General features: G+C 43.4%; 1 protein-coding gene across 1 annotated transcript in view; it reads right to left on the bottom strand.

The window, feature by feature from the left end:
• The window catches only part of LOC108099658, a 42,805-nt gene that overhangs the window by 18,198 nt on the left and 5,294 nt on the right, over positions 1-19,313 (bottom strand). The window contains 1 exon segment of the mRNA XM_017203292.2: positions 11,360-12,129. Coding sequence (XP_017058781.1) covers positions 11,360-11,780 — 421 coding nt within the window. The 5' untranslated portion in view covers positions 11,781-12,129.

Here is a 19,313-nt window from a genome sequence, read left to right as displayed (position 1 = left end):
TTCATTAAACTTCTAACTCTGGAAGCTTACGTAAATTGCTTCGCTTCCGTTGCGTCATTACACGACGCCTTAACGTTTCATTATACTCATTGTTTGTCTATTACGAGAGTTTTTCTTACGGACTCTTTAGCAGACCCCCTTTGGCCCCTTTTCCCTTCGCCCACCATTTTCTGCTTTATTATTCTCGTTGGGGTTCGTGCAGGCGTGTGTTTTCCTGCTGGGGAAAAGTTTTCAAATAGATTACAAAGCACTTGTAATATCGTTGTTTCCCCTCCGTTGTTGTGCAGTGCATAGTTATTGCAGCTCTGCTTAAATACGAGCATTCGAGTACATACACCCAATGGAAACCCATCCAGATTTTCACCATCATCTATAAGTTTCAATTCACGCAAGCTCAAAGTTTTCCTATCGGTAAGAATAACATGGCAACTTCTAAAGTTACAACGGAAAGCAAAGCTTGCTTACCATTGACTTTTCAGGTTTCGAAAAGGTTTTCTCTCAGCTTTGTTTTTCTTATATCAATACAGAAAGCTTAGAATTACACGAAGAGAACCTTAAATAATTTAAAGTGAAACAAGCAGCGTAAAGTATCCTTCGATTTTTTCGGGGTCGTCGCACTGGTTTCAATCAAATTATGATGAAACTTTGCCAAAACAAGCCCCAAAACAATAAGGTAGCCAAAGGGATCCCATATCACTTTCAAGGTCATTAGCCATGCCATCAATACCGGCTGCCGGCAGTTTATTTAGTACATTTCCTTGCCAATTTGTTGAGACAACCGGAACATCGGAAGATATTGCAAACTTTTCTCCTTGCTGGATATAAAAGGTCCAAACACACACACACGCACACATACATACAAACATACATATACACAGGAGACACAAGGCTCGTCCTTTTTGGGCATAATAAAATAAAATTACAAGATGTCGACGCCGGGGCGAATTTAGCATGTGAGCATGTGAGCAATGCATGGATCCCACACACATATTTCATCTTTATGGTTCTGTTTTTCGGCCGCACAAGAGCATATTTTTGAGACATTTATGCGACAACCGCACATGACACTGATAAGTATTTCAGCTGCAGATGTTTCCCCGGCAGAGCCTAATTCGCATTTCCCCGACCGCCTCTTCGAGTTAATCAAATAAGCTGTAAACCCGGAGCACTTAATTTAATAACGACTGTTTAAATCTTTACGAACTATTAGAGACGGATGGCTAGAAGTTTCCAAAGAATTTAAAATGAAACTGAAAAACTGAAACTTGATGAACGCATTTGAAAATAGTGTTAGTATCCTTAAAAATGAAATAACAGATTTCAAATTTTAGAATCTTAAATACCTTTTGAATATAAAGCACACTTATAAAACTCAAATCATGTTATTAATATTGTACACATAATTACCTAAGATTAAATTGTAATGGCCAGTTAAGAACAATTTCCAAAGACTTAGCTATTGCTGTATTTACCCTTTCGATTTAAAGACAGTAGGAAAACCAAGAATGTAGGAGAACGTTTTTGTATCGCTTTTTCAGACAGCCGGAGAACCGCAGAAGGGTTTCAATGGAAAGTCGTTCTCGGCCGGAAGGGAAAAGCCGCAAAATGCTTCTGAGCTATTTTAGAGGCATTTGCGGCTGAGATTTTCCGAGAGTGCAACTGCCCAGCGGCAAGTGCAATACTAAATTGAATATACTTTCGGGAGTCGGGAGTTCGCACTCAGGCCAACGGATAACTTTTCGCATAATTTGCACAATGAACATGCACACACGAAAAGAGCCAGTTATATATGGGTATAAAAGAGGAGAAAAGTGAGTGGCTGTTGGGTAAACCGAAGTCGTCCTTTCACTCACGTCGGCCAACTTTTCGACGGGGGCACTGGTCTTGACTTGGATTTAATAGCCTGTCTCAGACCAGAAGACGCCTTCTCAAATGGTAAAAATAGTCTCGTAAAATTTCTCCGCAAAGTAGCAAAAGTTTGTCGTTCAATGTCAATTATATTGAGATTTATGCATAATTTGAATTGACTTTGCTGCGGCGTCCCGGATTTGTGTGCTCGATTTGGTCTTAAAAATTCAAAGCCAGTGATCTAAAAATACAGGAAATTGCCGAGTCGCCTAAGCCCCGAGCTATATTTGCTTCACCCAGGGGAATGGCATAGGAGCTAACTTTCATTGAATTCATAGTTGTGTTTTTAAATTTCATTTGACACGTGTCAATTTCAATATTTGCTCAGCCGGCAGGTGTTGGGGGAAACTCCCAGTTGGTTGAATTTGAAGATGGCTCTCACAACTTGCTGACACGGTAAGCTAGACCAAAACTGCTACATGAAAATAACATTTTATGCAGGAGGGCACTCCAAATGTTGGTAAACACACGAGTATCTGCTTCTCCTGAAGGTTGTGTAACAATTTTAATGAAAGCCAGAATGGTCAAGCCAAAAAATCAACAAAATGTCGAGTGGAATTTGATAAAAGGAGAAGCCAAGGTGGTCGGGCTGTGTAAATTTAATTTAATGAAAATTTCTGGAGCTGAAAAACTAGCTTACATGGGTATGTAATTTACATGATATTTGTTTTCTCATCGGGCTCCTTTCAGAAATTTTTGCCTCGTTTGCAACCTCAATTTCGGGATTCAGTTTATGAACATTCAATGGTTTCCATTTCACAATCTAAACATGAGCAAAATAAACAGTTATGATTGAGAATAGCTGGGTTCGAAATAGCAGCAGTGAGTTCAATATTACTTTCAATTCAGCTGAATAAGCCTTAGAAATATTAAAAAATTAATTTGATTTGTCTTTAAACTTTTACTTTAACTTGTCTGTGCATCAGAATTCCCAGAATATAATTCTGGTAAATTAAGTTTCATGTATTGCACACAGATAGCAAAATTATGAACATCTCATTTCATTGAGTAGTACATGGAACTTAATATCAATATCAGAATATTGCTTTGGAGAATTCCATGCAATTGCCTCGATTGTTGTGCTTGGGTTTAAATTACTTGCCTGCCTTGGGCTGCACAATGATTTGAGGAATTATTCCAACAATTTAACATGACCACAGGCGAAATGTCAATTCTATTCAAACATGGATTAGTTCAATTTAGGCCAAGAAACAATATTATTGCCACAAATATGTACTTTGGCTGCCCACTCCTAAGTGTCCTTTAAACTTGCCGGGAAGTGCTTGAAAACTTTTGGCGAAAAAGAGAGAAGGAAACGTGAAAAAAAGGACCTGCCACGTTTCAGCCCGTCGTGGCAGTCCTTAAGTGACAGGATATTAAATGATAGCCGCCAGCGGCGACGAGGAGGACAATAAAGCGCTAAACAAAATGCGAAGCAGACGCATTTTTGCTCGAGCGAAGCGAGCGTATCAAAGCAGATGCAAATGATTCCATCGCAGAGATTCTGGGATGAGAGGTAGCTTTGGCAATTTAACGCCACTAATCGAGTGACATGATGGCAATAATTCCAATTTGGGCCACGTCACGTTGTGCGGCGGTCGCGACCGTCGGAGGTTCTTGGTCCTCCCACGAATTATTCGAGTCGCAGGCGCAGTTAAGCCAAAGGCAGCTAAAACGTGCCCCGCATGTTATTTGGGCTTAATGTTATAATTTTTGGTTGCTCCGTTGTCTATAATTATTTATAACTCACGTGCCGAAACAGTCAAAAGAGTGGGAGTGCTCAAGCAGCTAGGTTCTTAGCCCGCATTACGCATACGCCGCGTTGTCAAAGGGCAAGCACGTGCTGCTGCCTCCCGTATTGGGCTTTCCGTTCCTAAGAGCGCTTGGCTGGGCGTGTGTGCAGATACACAGTGATTAAGCACCCTCTACAAGGCCATAAAATTTGTGATTGTCTATTAAAAAAAATTCACAACAGCTGCTGAAACTACCTTTAAAATAACTTTAAAGGGAAAGAACTTGTTTTTATATTATTCTTGTGATAATAATAAAATAAAATATAAAAATACTAAAATACCTTGAACTAAAGAAAATTCCTATTGATATAATTCCTGATTTTGTGACAAATATTTATAGCTCGCCATGATTTTTCTGAGTGTGAAGGTAAGTTGGCGGCAAGGTCGACTGGCTTGCTGCCTGAAGTGGGAGGACAGGGCTAAACTTGTCACGCAAATGCGTCGCTGTTTGTCGCCCGACACTCGACCCAAAAGCCGCTGCTCCAGCTCCAAAAAGCCGTGTAGCGCAGGAAAAAGGCGAGATACAAATGCGATATGATGTTTCATTCGAATTTGTCCGGCGTGGGCGTTGACCAAAAATGAAATATGACTTGACAATTCCGCACTGCCTCTGCTCAACATCTGCTGTTGTTGTTGTTGTTACTTTGGTTGCTGTTTTTGCTCCGCTCTGGTTTTGGCCGGGCTTACTAGTGGGGAGCTGGCCAAAAGTTGTCCGAAGCCACGGCTCGTTAATCAAATCCCGAAAAGGATAGGCGGCAGGCGAAACTTGATGCAAACTCGGACGTCCTGTCAGTGCCAAAGCCTGATAAATGAAGTGGCCACCGATGATGATGATGGGGCTGGAAATCCGATGGCCGAGTCCGATGGATTTTCCGCAGCCCTTGGCTATTTTGCATGCAGGCGCATGCGACTTCTTTGACTCGGTAATTAAATAAATACTCTGCGGGTGGAGCGTGCATTCAGAAATCCCCTTAAAAGCTTTAAGCCGTCGCAGAATAAGCATGCGACAAAAGGACACTGGGGACGCCATTCAAGTCCGCATGAAAAGATGGGAAAAGCGTGAAAGGTGGCGTGAAAGCCACTGCTATTGCCACTGCCACTGCAGTAGGGCTCTGACTTGCGGCAATTTTCGCACTCTTTTTGCACTGTCAGCGAAGCGGCACATAAATTACATGGCACTTACTCTGCGCCTCGCAAATGAACCTGCGGCCACTTAAAGTGCAAGAAAGCTTTCACAATACCACTGCCATGCTCCGCTCCGAGCTGAAAATTAAATATTTAAGCGGCAAAGCGGGCGACGACAATGAAAAATGCATTTCTTAATCCATTAGCGCTGGCATTTACTTAAAAATAATACGCCAGCAATTGCTTTCGGTTGGCGATGGCGGTGGCAGTGGCTCGTGGGAGGTCCTTCTGCACCCTCAGACAAGCGAAAGCACATGCAAACAATCGATGAATGAGTAATGGCTGAGTCCTTGCACTGGGCCACAATTCACTCGTAAAAGGCTGAGCACAGAACACATGCAGGGCCAACGGCGCGAAAGAACGAAGCAATCTGTCAGGCAATTTACAAAAGTGCAATCGAAAGTGCCGCCTTTGCGTGAACCTTATTACGGATGCTCTTTGTGGACCTAATAAGCTGGCAGGTCATCAGTGACAGGCCATTGGAAAACTGTTTCGATACACCAATGCTAACCGATCAGTCATAAAACTGTCAACAATTCTAGTAACACGTTTGAAAAGATCATAATAAGATATATATAATCTGCTTTGATCATTTAAATTATTATTATAATATGCCTAAAGTATTTCTTGTTTTTTGCAGAAATGGTTCAAGTCAATTATATTGTCGTTTTGTACAGGCTTAGTCGTTCTCAAGCTGTTCAGGTTGGGAAATATGTGTCATTGGATTTGGATTGCGGGGCAGAGAAGGCCCACTTCTTGGCCTCCAAAGTTACGGAAGTGTGTCATTCATTTAGTGGCCAGTCTGTGTCCTAATGGCCCCGACCTGGGTCTCCGTTCTGGGTTCTCCGTGACGGTGGCCCTGTCCTGATGTGGGTGTCTCGGTCTCGAGTCTCGAGTCCTGGCCTCTAGTCTCGCAGTGACTGCCGCAAAGGCGAATACGTGCTCCTCGAGCAAATGTCTGTTCCCATCACACGTCCCTTTGACCCCTTGACCCCCGACCCGTAACCCTCCAAGTGCCCAACCTCAATTGTTTTGGCATTGACTGTCAAGTCTCTCGGTCTCGGTCTTGTTCTTGGTCTGGGTCTTGGTTACCTGGTTTTCGGTGTTCACCCCCCCACTTCCCCACTTCTTTGACTTGTCCCTCTGCAACCGCCTTGTTTATTCTCCACTCCGCCCCGTCTGCCGACTATTTATCCGGCCAGCTCCTTGTTTATTTGCCCCTATTCCCCTGAGACTCCTTCAACCTCTCCTCCTGGCCGCCCCCGAAAGCTATTTGCAATTTAGACAAGTTATCGATTCAAGTCAAATATTATTAGAGTAATGGCTTTTAGCATTTCTTTGCGCTCGTTTCTGTTTTTCCCTTTTTTCTTTGGATGCAACGCCTTTTTGCGCCACTTGTCCAATTAATCATAGAAAGTGCAATTGTCGCTGTCAAATGGGAAAACTAAGTGCTTATGGTTTAAGGTTTACAAAGAGAGGCAAACACTTCAAAATTTAATAAGCATAATACGAGCTCTACTCCGAGTAAACAAAATTTTTTTTGGAAATTATTTGACCTCGGGCTGGCAAACAATTTTGTTTTCTCAAGACAATTTCCCCTCCGAAATATTTAAAGCACCTTGCAGCAGCAATCAACTTTATGAGCAATAAACTGGGGAAAAACATTTTGCCATCGTCTAGTTTAACCCAAATTGAATTCAATTTTGCACTCTGAGTAGCTGGCTTTAAATCATCGAAACAAACGGGCGGCTCAGTGGCTCAGTAATGAACCCGGGGAAACTTTTGTACTCGCGCCAGGAGGTTTATCGGTGTAATCAATTCCCCGGACCCAATCTTTCCAAGAAAAGATTAGCATATAACATATGCATGCGGACCCATAAAGTTCCCCGAATCCTTCAGCACCCCTTTTCACGGGGCTTAGGTGAAGTGCGGTACTTTCCCAACTACGGAAATAGTAAACGCATGAAAAATTTAATGGCTCCGCAACCCGTGCAGTCAATTGCGTCCTTTCAGGGTCCTTGCCACCCCTGCCTCCCCTGGGAGGTCGCCCCGCCAAAACGACTTCCGCCTGATTTACAGCTACATTTGTAAGTAGACACAAAACACTTAACAGCTAAAAAGGACTTTGCATAAGTAATGAGCAGAGGCCAGCGTGCATATGTGTGTGTGTGTGCTTGTGTTTGTAAGTGTGTGTGCGTGTTGGTGTTGTGGGGACCGACAGCTTTAAGATCCTGAAAGGAAACCGGAACCAGAAACCAAGACTCAGACTCAGACTGAAACTGAAACTAAAGCGTTCTCAGCGATGTGCAGCAATGCGAGAGATCCCCTGACTTTTTACACATAGCTGCGCACACACGCACAGACCACTGAAAGGATAGCGGTGCACTGAGAGAAAAGAGTAGCATTTAAGCCTATGAAAAATGTAGTATTAAGAATTCTTAATTTAAATCATTGCTGACTTTATCCATTTATTTATTCTTATGTTTTTTTGTGATTGGAAATGGGTAAATCAAGTTTTAATCTAAAAGTAAAATATTTTATTTGATTATAAATTTTTGTTTAAGTGCATAGTTTCCGGAAGGCGGCGTGTGAGCTGGTGACTCCTCTCCATGACAACTTGATGGATGTGCGGGCGTCGAACATCTGCTCCAGCGGTCCACCCATCATCCCCCCATCCCCTCATTCCTATCCCCATCCCCATCCCGATCAACACCCGTTGGTGGTCCCAAGGACGAGCTCTTAACTCGGGCTGACCGCAAAAACAAAACAAATTCCGCACTGATTGCCAAAAGGGTTCTTCGGCCACGCCCCAGTTCACCTACGTCGCACTCCATAACGGTGCTTTAAACACAACCGATTTCGGAACCGACTTCATTAGGCCCCAATCCGAGAGCGACGCCATGGAATAGGGATAGGACAGGCCGATGGGGTGTTGGGAAGAGGGCGTGCTGACCAAAAAATTAATTGGCTGCTCAGAGTCGGCCGACAGCTGCCATTTTGTGCCTGCCATTTGCTATGCGTAGACATGTCAATTCCCCATGCCGAGAACACCATCCATCTGGCCTTTAGCCCATCTGCTCGCCAGCGCCTCCAGGTAGCTTAAAGATTTATGATAAAGCCAACTAGCGAGCTGATGGCAATGGAGACTGGAGAATGGAGAATGGCCGAAATGAGCTAAGGTGGCTAACAAACGGGAAAGCGGTGGGTGGAAAAGTTTATCCAACTTTGGCTTTAACTTTGGCATTGGCTCATTGCGGCCCGTTTATCTATGAAATGAAGGAATCTGAATCTGATTGCCAAACGAAGCGTTCCCAATTGGGGTTTCAACTGAAATATCACGAAGTTGGCTCGAAGCTCTGGCCAAATTATGCGGCTTGCTGAATATTAAAATATCAAATACAACACAAATTGATTGTATTTTATTGATGACAACTTGTGAATTCTTTTGGTCTGGCGGCATTTCCATAAATTCGTGTGCTTTAGTATCTGATGATAAAGGTACAATAAAAATATGTTTTTTTTTTTTTTTAAATATCTTTTAAATTATTATTTTACAAGAGTATTTGTTTTTAAGTATATATGTATTCAACTACTTGCCATCACTGCCGAATGGGTGGTTTAAAGTGGAGTCCTGGCCACCCTTCTCCTTGAGATTTGTGCGTGTCGCAGCTTATGCTCTGGCTTAAGCGCTTAAAATGCTTTTTGACAACAACAACAATAATAACAAGAACAACAACAACAAGAGCAGCTTTTGCTATGGCTGTAGAATGATAAATTCATTCCCTTACCATTCTTTCTAGATGGTTTTTCTCGTGTAAGCCACGCGCCGTCTAGCATCCTCATTCCGCCTGAAATCCCAGCCATTTGACAACCCACTTGCCATTTCCCATTTCCCATTTTCCACCTCCCCAGTCCCGCTTTTCTGCACTGCAAGATATCTGTGTAAAATTTCATTGCCTATTTTGTTTTCCTTTTCTGTTTGACGCTGAAAATCACAGCTTCACCAATTTGCGCTCAATTAATTTTGTTGCTCCTCCGCCGTCGCCCTTTTTCGCTTGGCTTTTATTTTTTATATTTGCGGCCGTTGCCGTCTTTATCATTATCCATCCCGAGCATAATTTATTAAGTTGCAAACATTCTGCAAGCTTTTCGCGTTCACTTAAATATTCACGACCATTGACGACGGGACGCTGTTATTGAATTTGCTGTCCTTTCCTGGCTTTTGATGGCTATGCAGTAATTGCGTTCGCTGTTATTAATTAACTGGCGTTTTATGCAGATTTTTAAATGAAATTAATTATACATTAATTATGTTGTAATTACGTAATCATAATTAACGCATTCGCCATCGCACTGCAGTGCAGTCGGTTGAAAGGATTCAGCGCGTGTCCCTCGGCATTTAATTACATTGCAGTTGTGGTCAGGCGATGAATGATGGCCACACACTCCTGCGGCAATCTAATTGATGGAGGTGAAAAGTCACGGGGAGCTTGCAACCGAAAGCCGCACAGAACATTACCTCGAAACATGCACAAAACAACACACGAATTAAGGTAATAGCATTAAATGTTCGGATTAAATTTAATTCTCTCAAAGCTGTTAATGTACTTAAATGCTGACTAAATAATGGTTTTTGTGCATCTCTTTTGATATTTGATTGAAATGCATAAGATTATATTTAATTGGAATAATTTTACTCGCTCTATTTGTTTTAAGGGTTTTGTATTCAACTTAAGTATCTATGACTCATACTTTTTTGATTTAATGACAGGGAACAAAAGGACTTGGGCAACCAATGCAATTAATATACTGCTAGGCTCACTCACATCCAGTTGCCACTTGTGCTTTGCATTGCCTTTGCATTGTGAGTGCCTAATCCTCGGGATCTAATGCCTCCTTTTCGCCGGAGATTTCAGCTTCCGCCCCTTGACAGCAGGCAGATCCCGATTTCGTCCTTCGTCCTTTTTGCAGTGCCTTCAGTTTGCAGTCGGCGTGCCAGGTTCATAGCTCCTGCCTGCAATATTTTTCACACTTGATATAACAAGCTACCATTTGTTGGTCCTTCCAGCAACATTGCTCACTTTGCCAAGGATTGCTCCAGGTGTCTGTGTACGTGTTCGTGTGCGTGTGCGTGTACGTGTGTGTGTGTGCGTTTGCGTCTCGCTGCTTGTTTGTGTTTGTGTTTGTAATGGCTCCCAAAGCGCACAAACAAAACTGTCATCAGAGTTGCAGCAGCTGCAAGGTGCGGGGGGGGGGGGTGGCAAAAGGGGAGGGGAGGGGAAGCAGGAAGGCATACGGAAGCAGCACTCAGATAAATGCAGTTCCAAAATCTGCAATTCGTTTTGAAAATCAAAGGAATAACACTTAACTGGCGGCGAAGGAAGCACTCAGATAAATGCAGTCGTTGAATAAGCTATTCCTTTTGCATCTTTACGGAATAAAGATGGAATAATCTTAATGGCAATCCTTATGGCCCGATTTCTTTCAGTGGCTTTTTGCTGGATAAAAATCTGCCGGCAGATGTTTCCACAGCCCGAACTAAGTCAAAGCGAAATTCGTCTGCGCTCGTTTGCCGCCTCTAATGCAATTTTTATGCTGCACTTGCTCTGCCGCTTGGCAAAGCTCCGAGAGCTTCCGCTGCCATCTCCTTGGCATTGTTTCTCGGCTTCCTTGTCTCCAGCAGCGTTCTGGTTCGTCCTGGTTCGTCCTGGCCAGACTACAAAGGCGGCGCGCTTATTAAATTGTCTGACGCTCCCCGCTCTGCCCGCTCAATTCCATTTTTCTATCCGGTCTTACGTACTGCAGCTCTGATCGAAATATCTGCGACATAATGCAATCTGCACACCGCCAGCACCATTTGCACCAGCAGCTTCATTAAATGCAACCCGGCTCCTGTTGGCGACATCGCACGGATCCTGTGCTGAATGTCCTTGCCACGTTTCTCTGATTATTGTGCCCTTTCGCATGGAGAGATTACTTTTCTTGGCGAGCGGCAGCAAAAGGAATCCATAAATTTTCATATTTTCCCTGTAAGCAAATCGAGCACTAATGTGGCTCAAACTTTCAGCTGCACAAAAAAGTAAACTAAATCTTGGGAATTTAATTAAATTCCTACTTTGTAACGTACCTTTTTATTCTTCGTAAGAAGCATGACTGCTTCTATTCTAAAATACCTGTGCTTGCATTAAAATCCTCAGGTGCTTTGTAATTTTTTCAAGACACCCTCGCCCTGAGTCATCAATTTCAATTTAACAACTTTTCTTTGCAGTCATTTTCGTTGGAGTAAACTATGAAATTATGAAATATAAACTTGCTCAAGAAAGATTAGCACAAGCCAATCTTGGCCCACAAGTGGGATACTCAAGTGTGCATTGAAGAAGGTTTTTCTTTATTCCTTCTTCTCCGGCTATTCAACAATGGATGGTCCGGGAAAATAGCTCTGTTCAGGGGCTTGAATGGGACAAAGGACTCACCTTTCACCAGCGTAAGGATGCCCAGCGGCATGACCAGGACGGCGACCATCAGGTCGGTGATGGCCAGTGACATGAGGAAGTAGTTGGTCACATTCTGCAGCCGGCGCTCCCAGGCGATGGCCAGGCAGACGAGGATGTTCCCGGCCGCCGTTCCCAGGACGAGGACGAGGGCCAACAGGGCCCAGTAGTTGTTGGCATCGAAGGGGACGTCCTCGAGCGTGGTAATCGTGGTGGTGGTGGTGGTTGGGGCGGTGCCATTGCTGGCATTCCACGTGGCCAGCTGAAGGTGATTGTGGTGTCGCTGGCTGGCATTCTCCCCGGGCAGCTCCTCCTCCCACAGGACGAGGTGCTCCGCACTCGACCAATCCTCGCCACCGCTGTCGTTGTAAGCACCCAGCGAGGCATACACATCCTCTTCCATTCCGCGTTATTATTCCGATTGTGCTCGCCTCTACTCTAATTGCTGCGAATGCCGCATGCTAATTAGCCCACGCATATGAAACGCGACCAAAAAAATGTGGAAGGGGTAATATCGGAAGGGTCCTCGCGATTCGTTCCGTTACGTTCCGTTTCGATTGGATTCGATTCGATGCGATTCGAATTGCAAATGTAAAAGGCCGCAGCCGGACTGCACCGGAAATGAGTAAGGGATGCGGGATCAGGATCCGCGGAGGGACAGGACGAGCTTACGGCACCACGGCGACTCCAACGGCAACCGAACGGATATTGGTGGCAAACATTTTATGGCACGGAATCGCCGGAAGTTTGTGCTGCAATCGAGAAAAAGAGTAGAATGGAAAAATTAAGGAAAACTATTTAAATAGGCAATTTTCTGAGAGAATAGCTTGGGGCCTAATTAAATACGAGTAAAAGAGAATCGAAGAACTATTTGTAATGTGCACAAAGTTTTCTGTATAAAATATTGCTAACTATTGGTTTTTATAAATATATAAATAGTTACAATCAGTTACATTTCCTCCTTAAATACAGATTTATAACTTTAGCATAAAGGAGATTTTGATTAGGTCACACAAGTATTGTCTAAAATTGGCTCTGTCATCTACCATTACAAACTAATTCTCTTTGCTTGGCTTCTGGGCTTTGGTGGGGTTGGCCTCGTTATTTTACCCCCAATTGGCTTAAAGTCGATAAGTCATAGCACAGCTCCATGAGTAATAATTAATGGGCGTCCATAAATTATCCAGACCTCCGCCCACAGTTGTTTATTCGATTCACCATTCAGCATTCACCGTTCTCTATTCAGACGATTGGACGACATAATTGCATTTGATTTGCAGGAAACGAGGGCCAGCGGACTGGGCCGAAGGGGAAGGCGACTTTGAATAATCGGAATCGATAGTGATAAGCAACAATAACAGAAATCAAATCAATTCTCCGCTTGCGTATGTCACAAACATGGATAATTAATTGAGACATATTTCACGCAACAGTCAAAAGCCCTGGAACTATGGAAGGGCCAATATCCAATATCCAGTATCCAGTATCCAAATTCAAAACAGTCCTGAAAGCCCGGAAAACCGCAAGCGGAAACCACAAGCATCGGTGGTGGTCTTTTGTGTCCCAGAACAACACTAACATCAAATTTATTTCCAAAACAAAGAAATAACACAATTCCCAAGCCGCAGAAGCATAACTAAGAGTGGTCAGGCTGCGTAGGAGGGACTCCGACTGGAGTTGGCTCTTCCAGAGGCTCTTCTGGGGTCAACCAGACAAACAAGCAAGCATGACACACTGAGAGAAAATCATACCTCAACGAATGCTTTAGTTACTTGGTATTGATGTTTATTAATCCGATAAGCCATGTTTATTATGAAGAAGTTTGTATAGTTTTTGTGTATTCTATTTTATTATACAATCGTTATTCCAATAATACTACTAAATATGGTGCTTTTCTCTCTGTGTAGCCGCAACAGCAGGCTCAACGTTGCAAAACAATACACAACATTCGCAGAGATCGAAGGAATGGGGGATTGGCGACGAGGCGGGGCAAATCGAGCAACTTTCAAAAGGACCTCACAACTTGACAACACCTTGTTGACTTTGCAAGGAGCTCGTTCCTGCACGTCCTGCCAAATGCTCAAGTGTCAATGTTGTTGTTAATTAATTTTCCCGACTGACTGACTGATGCATGCCACCAGATAAGTGGGTCTCCCACTTCTGGTTCTGGCTGACCCTTGCCAAGTCCGGCCGGGCGCCTTGATAAACTGTTTGTTTGGCCCGTTGTTGGCCAACTTGTAGTTGCCCTGTTGCCCTGTTGCCCTGTTACCCTGTTCCCCTGTCACTGCAGCCGGCTAATGACAGCCAAACGGCCACTTCAAATGTACTCGTACATGGTTCAAAGGTCGGGTGCGTGTCGAGTGTTCCTGCCTGCCTTCCTGCCTTTCTGCCTGCCTGTTTGTTTGTGTGGGTGTCAAGTGTTTAAATTCCAGCTGCTACAGTTATATTTATAGATTATTTGGCAGAACGGGTCGCAATGTTGGGCTTTTGGGACTGATATTAGAGCCCAATAGCTTAGGGGTATCAACTTTTAAAGTTCAACATACAGAAATACGAAAAGGACAAGGTTCACCATGTTGTAATGGGAAAGATATTAAAATTATAGGTATACTTTTACTATTTTAAGCTAAAAATTGTTTGAGCATTTCTCTTAAAGATCTTCTTCTTTAATAAATTCTATTTCTTTGTAGTCCCTTCCTTTCCTTATCTTGCATTATTTCCTCTTTAAAGAGTAGCCAGCGTTCAAATAACGTAAAATTCCGTTCATGCGAAAAATAGCATGTCAGCACATTACAGACCCAACAAAGTCGGCCCCCGAGCCCATAATTATTATTCGGCACCCACCTCCCGTCGGCCGTTTGGACATGAATTGCAGAAAAGCCATATTTTCGTGGTGGGCAGGTATCGAATAAAAAGCGGAGCACCATTAGTCATATTAATCCCGGTGGAGTCATTAAGTCGTAAAACAGCGAAAGGTAGCCAAAATGGGAGGCAACTCCTGGCCAAAAACGGAACTCAGGCGAGGCGAGGCAGGACGACTTTTGTTTGTCTGTCACTTCATTGATAGACATAAAGCGACTATGTGGGTCAATTTCGGCAGTTTGCCGCCCCGTCAAAGTCAATAAATAAGTAAACGGCACGAATTCGAGGTGTCCGAGGCGTATACGTAATTTGGCCATCGCAGGCGAAGCATGTAAAAATGGGGAAGTGCTTGGTATTTTTAGAGGGCAATAGGAGCTGCTTTTATTTTTACTTGAGCTTTATCTAGAGCTCTTAGTTCAGCCAGCTTATAGATATTAAAGCTATTTAAAAAATGTAAGAAAAGAACAACTTGCGCTTTATATAGAGCTCTTAGTTCAGCCAGCTTATAGGTATTAAAGCTATTTAAAAAATTTAAGCAAAGAACAACTTCTGCAGCAATCTCCGCGAATTGCGTTGTTTATTTGATATGCTACTTGGTAAAACGATTGTGTAATGTAGATTTCCATTATGTTATTGGCTTTGAAGGCTCGAATTCCCTCTCCCTGAAATCGAGCAATCGGCACTGCTTCCGGGGAAGTCAAGTTCAACTCCGCAATCGGATCAGGGCTTCCACTCAATTCGGCGGCCCCTCGGGGATGAGTGCAACTAATCGCATGCTCATTGCTCATCCGCCACCGAACCCTCGGCACATTGCTTATCCGCAGCGTAATCTGGCGGCTCCGCGGAACGGGGCACACATCGCATCACGCATACGCCACGTCGGCACCAGCAAGGCACATAGCATATCTGTTTCAGTCGCTCCGCGAATGTGCTCTGCCTATGGGGCAAAAAAGAACACAATCCGAGGTACCGCAAACACTGCGCAAATATTTGCTTTAAAATATCTTTCACATGTCAGCGACAAGCGGCCACCGGGGAAATGGCGCTGGGGGAAAACTCCGGGAACTCAGGAACTCGGAAACTCGGAAATTCGGAAGCTCGGCAGAAGGAAAAGTGAGACAGGTGCGGTCGCCAGGTATTTTTATTTGCCCCGGCAGCTTAAGCACGCAATTTGATTTAATTTCTGTTCGCTTTATTTATTTATGATTTTTTGCAACGATCAAAGCGAAGCGAAGCCCACAACAATTTCGGGGCCAATGAAATTTGAATTTAAACCTCGCCCAGGCAAAGTTCAAAAAAGCAAACGATGACATTTGTTCCCTTGCGAGATTCAGTTGGAAATTCGTTTGCCATTCACATTTTAATGAATAATGTATGCTTTGCATCCTGGAAATTAATCAAACATGCAGCCTTACAGGCAACCAACAAATGGCTTAAATCGTCTTAAGCACCAACAACAAGCCTTGTTTCCAGGAAAACATTTTGCCAGGAAAGTGAAAACCCCACCATTAAGGCATTTTTGCCATCCATCTCTCCTTTCTCCGCTGTCTTTCGGAATTATGTGCATGCATGTCGACTACTTTTGGGCGCTGATGTAATGCGTAATATTCCGTTAACTAGACTTTTCCGGCTTGCCGAAAACAATTCTACTTCGTCAACTCGGCGAACCGCACCCACCGACGATTAATCACAGTGACTTTTGTGTGGAAGAGTTTTGGTATTCTATCGCAGTTGTTTTGAAGCCACGTAATAGCACAAAAATAAAATTTGAAAACTATTATTAAATATCGAATTTTTAACAAACGTTTACTTTAGTAAAGAACCTTAAAATCATTCCTACTTCTTTATATATGTTTATTATTATTCTTTAAGAATAAATAAAATACTTCTCTCCTGCAAGCGAAACAAAAAATGTCAGGCAGTCAGTTCATAGGAAATGATTCACTAAATGCCAACTCTACTTAACAAGAAACATGTTTCCTCTCACTAAGTATTCTGGCTGATATAAATCATGCAAGACTAAACTCCCATGCCAACTTTCGCGCATGAAAATTCCCGGGTAAAGGTGAATTTCCACATGCCTTCGGGCTGAGGCATTTTAGTTACTGGCAAAACAGAAATATCCTCTGCTAAATTCATTCATAGTACACATTGCGGCGCGCCATTAATCACACAAAGCTGCCTCGAATCCAGTTTGTTCGGATGCGGACTTCCTGGGCGAGCCGTGAGTTTGTGGGCCCGTGAGACCGTGAGCCCGGCTAGTTGTCATAGCAAGTTGACACTTAAAATGTTAGCTAAATTTACGCATGCACTCAGCTCGAAGTCAACAAATGGAGAGGCGGGCCGGCGATGCCAAACAATGCCCTCGAACGGCTCAAGGATCCCGTGTTTCCCCCCTCCAAAGTCCTCGGCTGCTGGATGTCTCGAGGATGCGGTGCAGGGGTGACTGATGTCAGGCGGCAACTCTAACACTTATCGTTCATTATTATCTATCACCCACTGTACCACCCACTGTACAACCCACTGTACGACCCACTGCCCACATGGCAGCACACACTTAATTGATTTCTTTACTGCTGCCTCGCTATTTCTTCCGCGGCGAAAAAATCCGCAACGGATCCGCAACTTGGCTAGGACAATGTTACGCACATCGTTTACACTGGAAAAGTATTTATAAATGTAAGATATTTTTATAAAAAAGCATTGAACAAGAAAATATCTTTTACTTCAAAGTCTTGCTTAAAAACAAAGAGATTTTTAAGACTTATAAGCCTCATTTCATTATAAATAGCTAAATCGAGTCGACGATAATCCCCTGAGATATCTTTCTCTGTATCTCTGTTATAGTTTCAATCTCGCTGAGGAGGCGTGCTCCGCCCACGACCCTTGAGCTCGACAGGACTTAGGTCCTGGGCTATAAATTAAATTCTTATGCGAGGGGGCTGGCAATTAAGGCTCGGATGTGTGACAAAGACAAGGATGCAGGACCCGTGGGCGGGTGTAAAGTGCGATGGAACCCGTGCGGTTCTATTGACAATTTCATTAGCTTGTCGGTCGCAAGTTTCCACTGGGGTAATGCCTCGAGCAGCATCAGTCGCTGATGCAATTAGTAAGCAAGCTAAAGTAATTAGCCAAAGCCAGACTCCAGCTCATCGCAACTTGGGAGCACGGAAAGTAAACAAGTTTATTTTGGTCTCCACATAAAATAATAAATATTATTGCAATGTGCTAGTATGGTTTATCTTCCTTAAAATATTTGTATTAAATCAATTGGTAATTATTATTTAGTAGTTCGATACATTTCCCTTCATTGTAGTTTACTGCTGAAATAAAACTGGTGAAAAGTGCGATTCGCATTACTCTTTTCCCTGGTTTTTCCTTTAATTGTTTCAACGTTGGAAAAGGAAGCACACAGTCCGCGGCCACGCCCACCCAAACGCCCACACATGAGTTATGTAAGCTCATTTAACGGCCGCCTAATTGTCAGGCAATTACACGGGAAATTGACAATGGCAAAACAATTAGAAGGACACTGGCACTCTGGGCACAATGGGGCGTGGCCAAGACCGACCAACACACATACAAACACACACACACACACACAAAAGAAGCACCCACAGCCTCCTAAGAATAAAGATTTTGGCCGAGGAAGGAAGTCAAGGCCAAGTAAGACATCCTGGGAAAATCAAATAAATTATGGCGAGCTACGCGCAACAAAAATCGTGGAATATGCGAAGTCGGAAAAGCCCGGAGACAAAGCATGGGAAACCCAAATCAAATTGAGATTTATGAGTCCACTGATGTGTGTCTAGGTCAGTCCTTCCGAGTCCTTCCGATCCGGAATTGTTGTTGCTGTTGTTGTTGTTTGCCATATTCACTATTAGGCCGAATGGACATCTGGCTTGAATTTTTCACGTTGTGTCTCCCATTATTATTTGGCAGGCTTCACAGGTGCGAGCGGAAAAACCCAGGAGCGCAAATGGCGGAAAGTTCTCATCGCTTGCCAAGCAGGCCAAAGGCATAATGTCGGCACGTATAATTTATTATATTGATTTGCTGGGTGACAAAACAAGAAAAATTGCAGGAAATAGGCAAGGTGTCGCATTCCAGTGAAGTACCCTTTCCTTGAGAGGTAGTAGGCTTTCGATAGGGAAAAGTTGAAGTCCAATGGCTTATAGATTGGTAAAGTGGATGGACCCGTTGTGAATTTATTGTATTCAAGCGAAAAGGGGAGCTATTCAATAGGTCACCAATCGCACTCCCAATTTTCCTCATTACGTTTCTGGACACGAATTCGTAGCAAATTTTGATGGGATATTTACCTATTTGCGTGCATCAATTATTTATACAACTCCGCTGGGCTCCCCAACCTCCTCGGATGAGTCGCCTTCGATTTGTGTCATAAATTGGCAGCATGGTGAAGAGGGAGAGGGTTGGCAATAAAAATAAGCGGCCATAAAATTCAATTATGGCCACAACAAGTGCAGACATCGCAGGAGTACAAACACCAGTAAACACCCGACAATGTTGGCTCGCAGGCAATCATGACAATCAATTGTGCATGCATCCGTGCCTCGCAAGCTGCAACCAGCGGTGGCGGGGGGATATAGGATCGGAATAAAAATCAGAATTGAAATAGTGAATCAGAATCGGGAGCAGCCAGCCACATAGTTTGTCTGGTTTCCCACAGCCGACATGCGAGTCTGAATAATGTGGAAAGTCATTCGCACACTCTCCTCCTCCGAATGCAACATGTATCGCTACAATTTGGTTAGTTTTCACAGTGAGATGTCCCGCGACCTGCACGTCGAACCACAATTTTGGTTACTTTTTAACTGCAACTACGATGTGCAGATGGATGGCCTACACATAGAGATTTTTATTGAATGAGAAAAACAATTTACTAGAAAAATATGTGAAAATATTTCAAAAAAAAACTTGTATACCCTACATATACTTGATAAAATCATTCACATGGTTAAAAAATTATAGTTTTTTCAGTGCACCCATTTGCATTTAAATCCCATGCACTCTTATAAATTCACAACAATGCAGCCAAAGTGTACTTGCCACA

This window comes from Drosophila ficusphila, unplaced genomic scaffold (assembly GCF_018152265.1).
Source record: "Drosophila ficusphila isolate 14025-0441.05 unplaced genomic scaffold, ASM1815226v1 contig_791, whole genome shotgun sequence".
NCBI classification, from domain to species: Eukaryota; Metazoa; Arthropoda; class Insecta; order Diptera; family Drosophilidae; genus Drosophila; species Drosophila ficusphila.
This window is presented reverse-complemented; position numbering and strand designations above follow the sequence as displayed.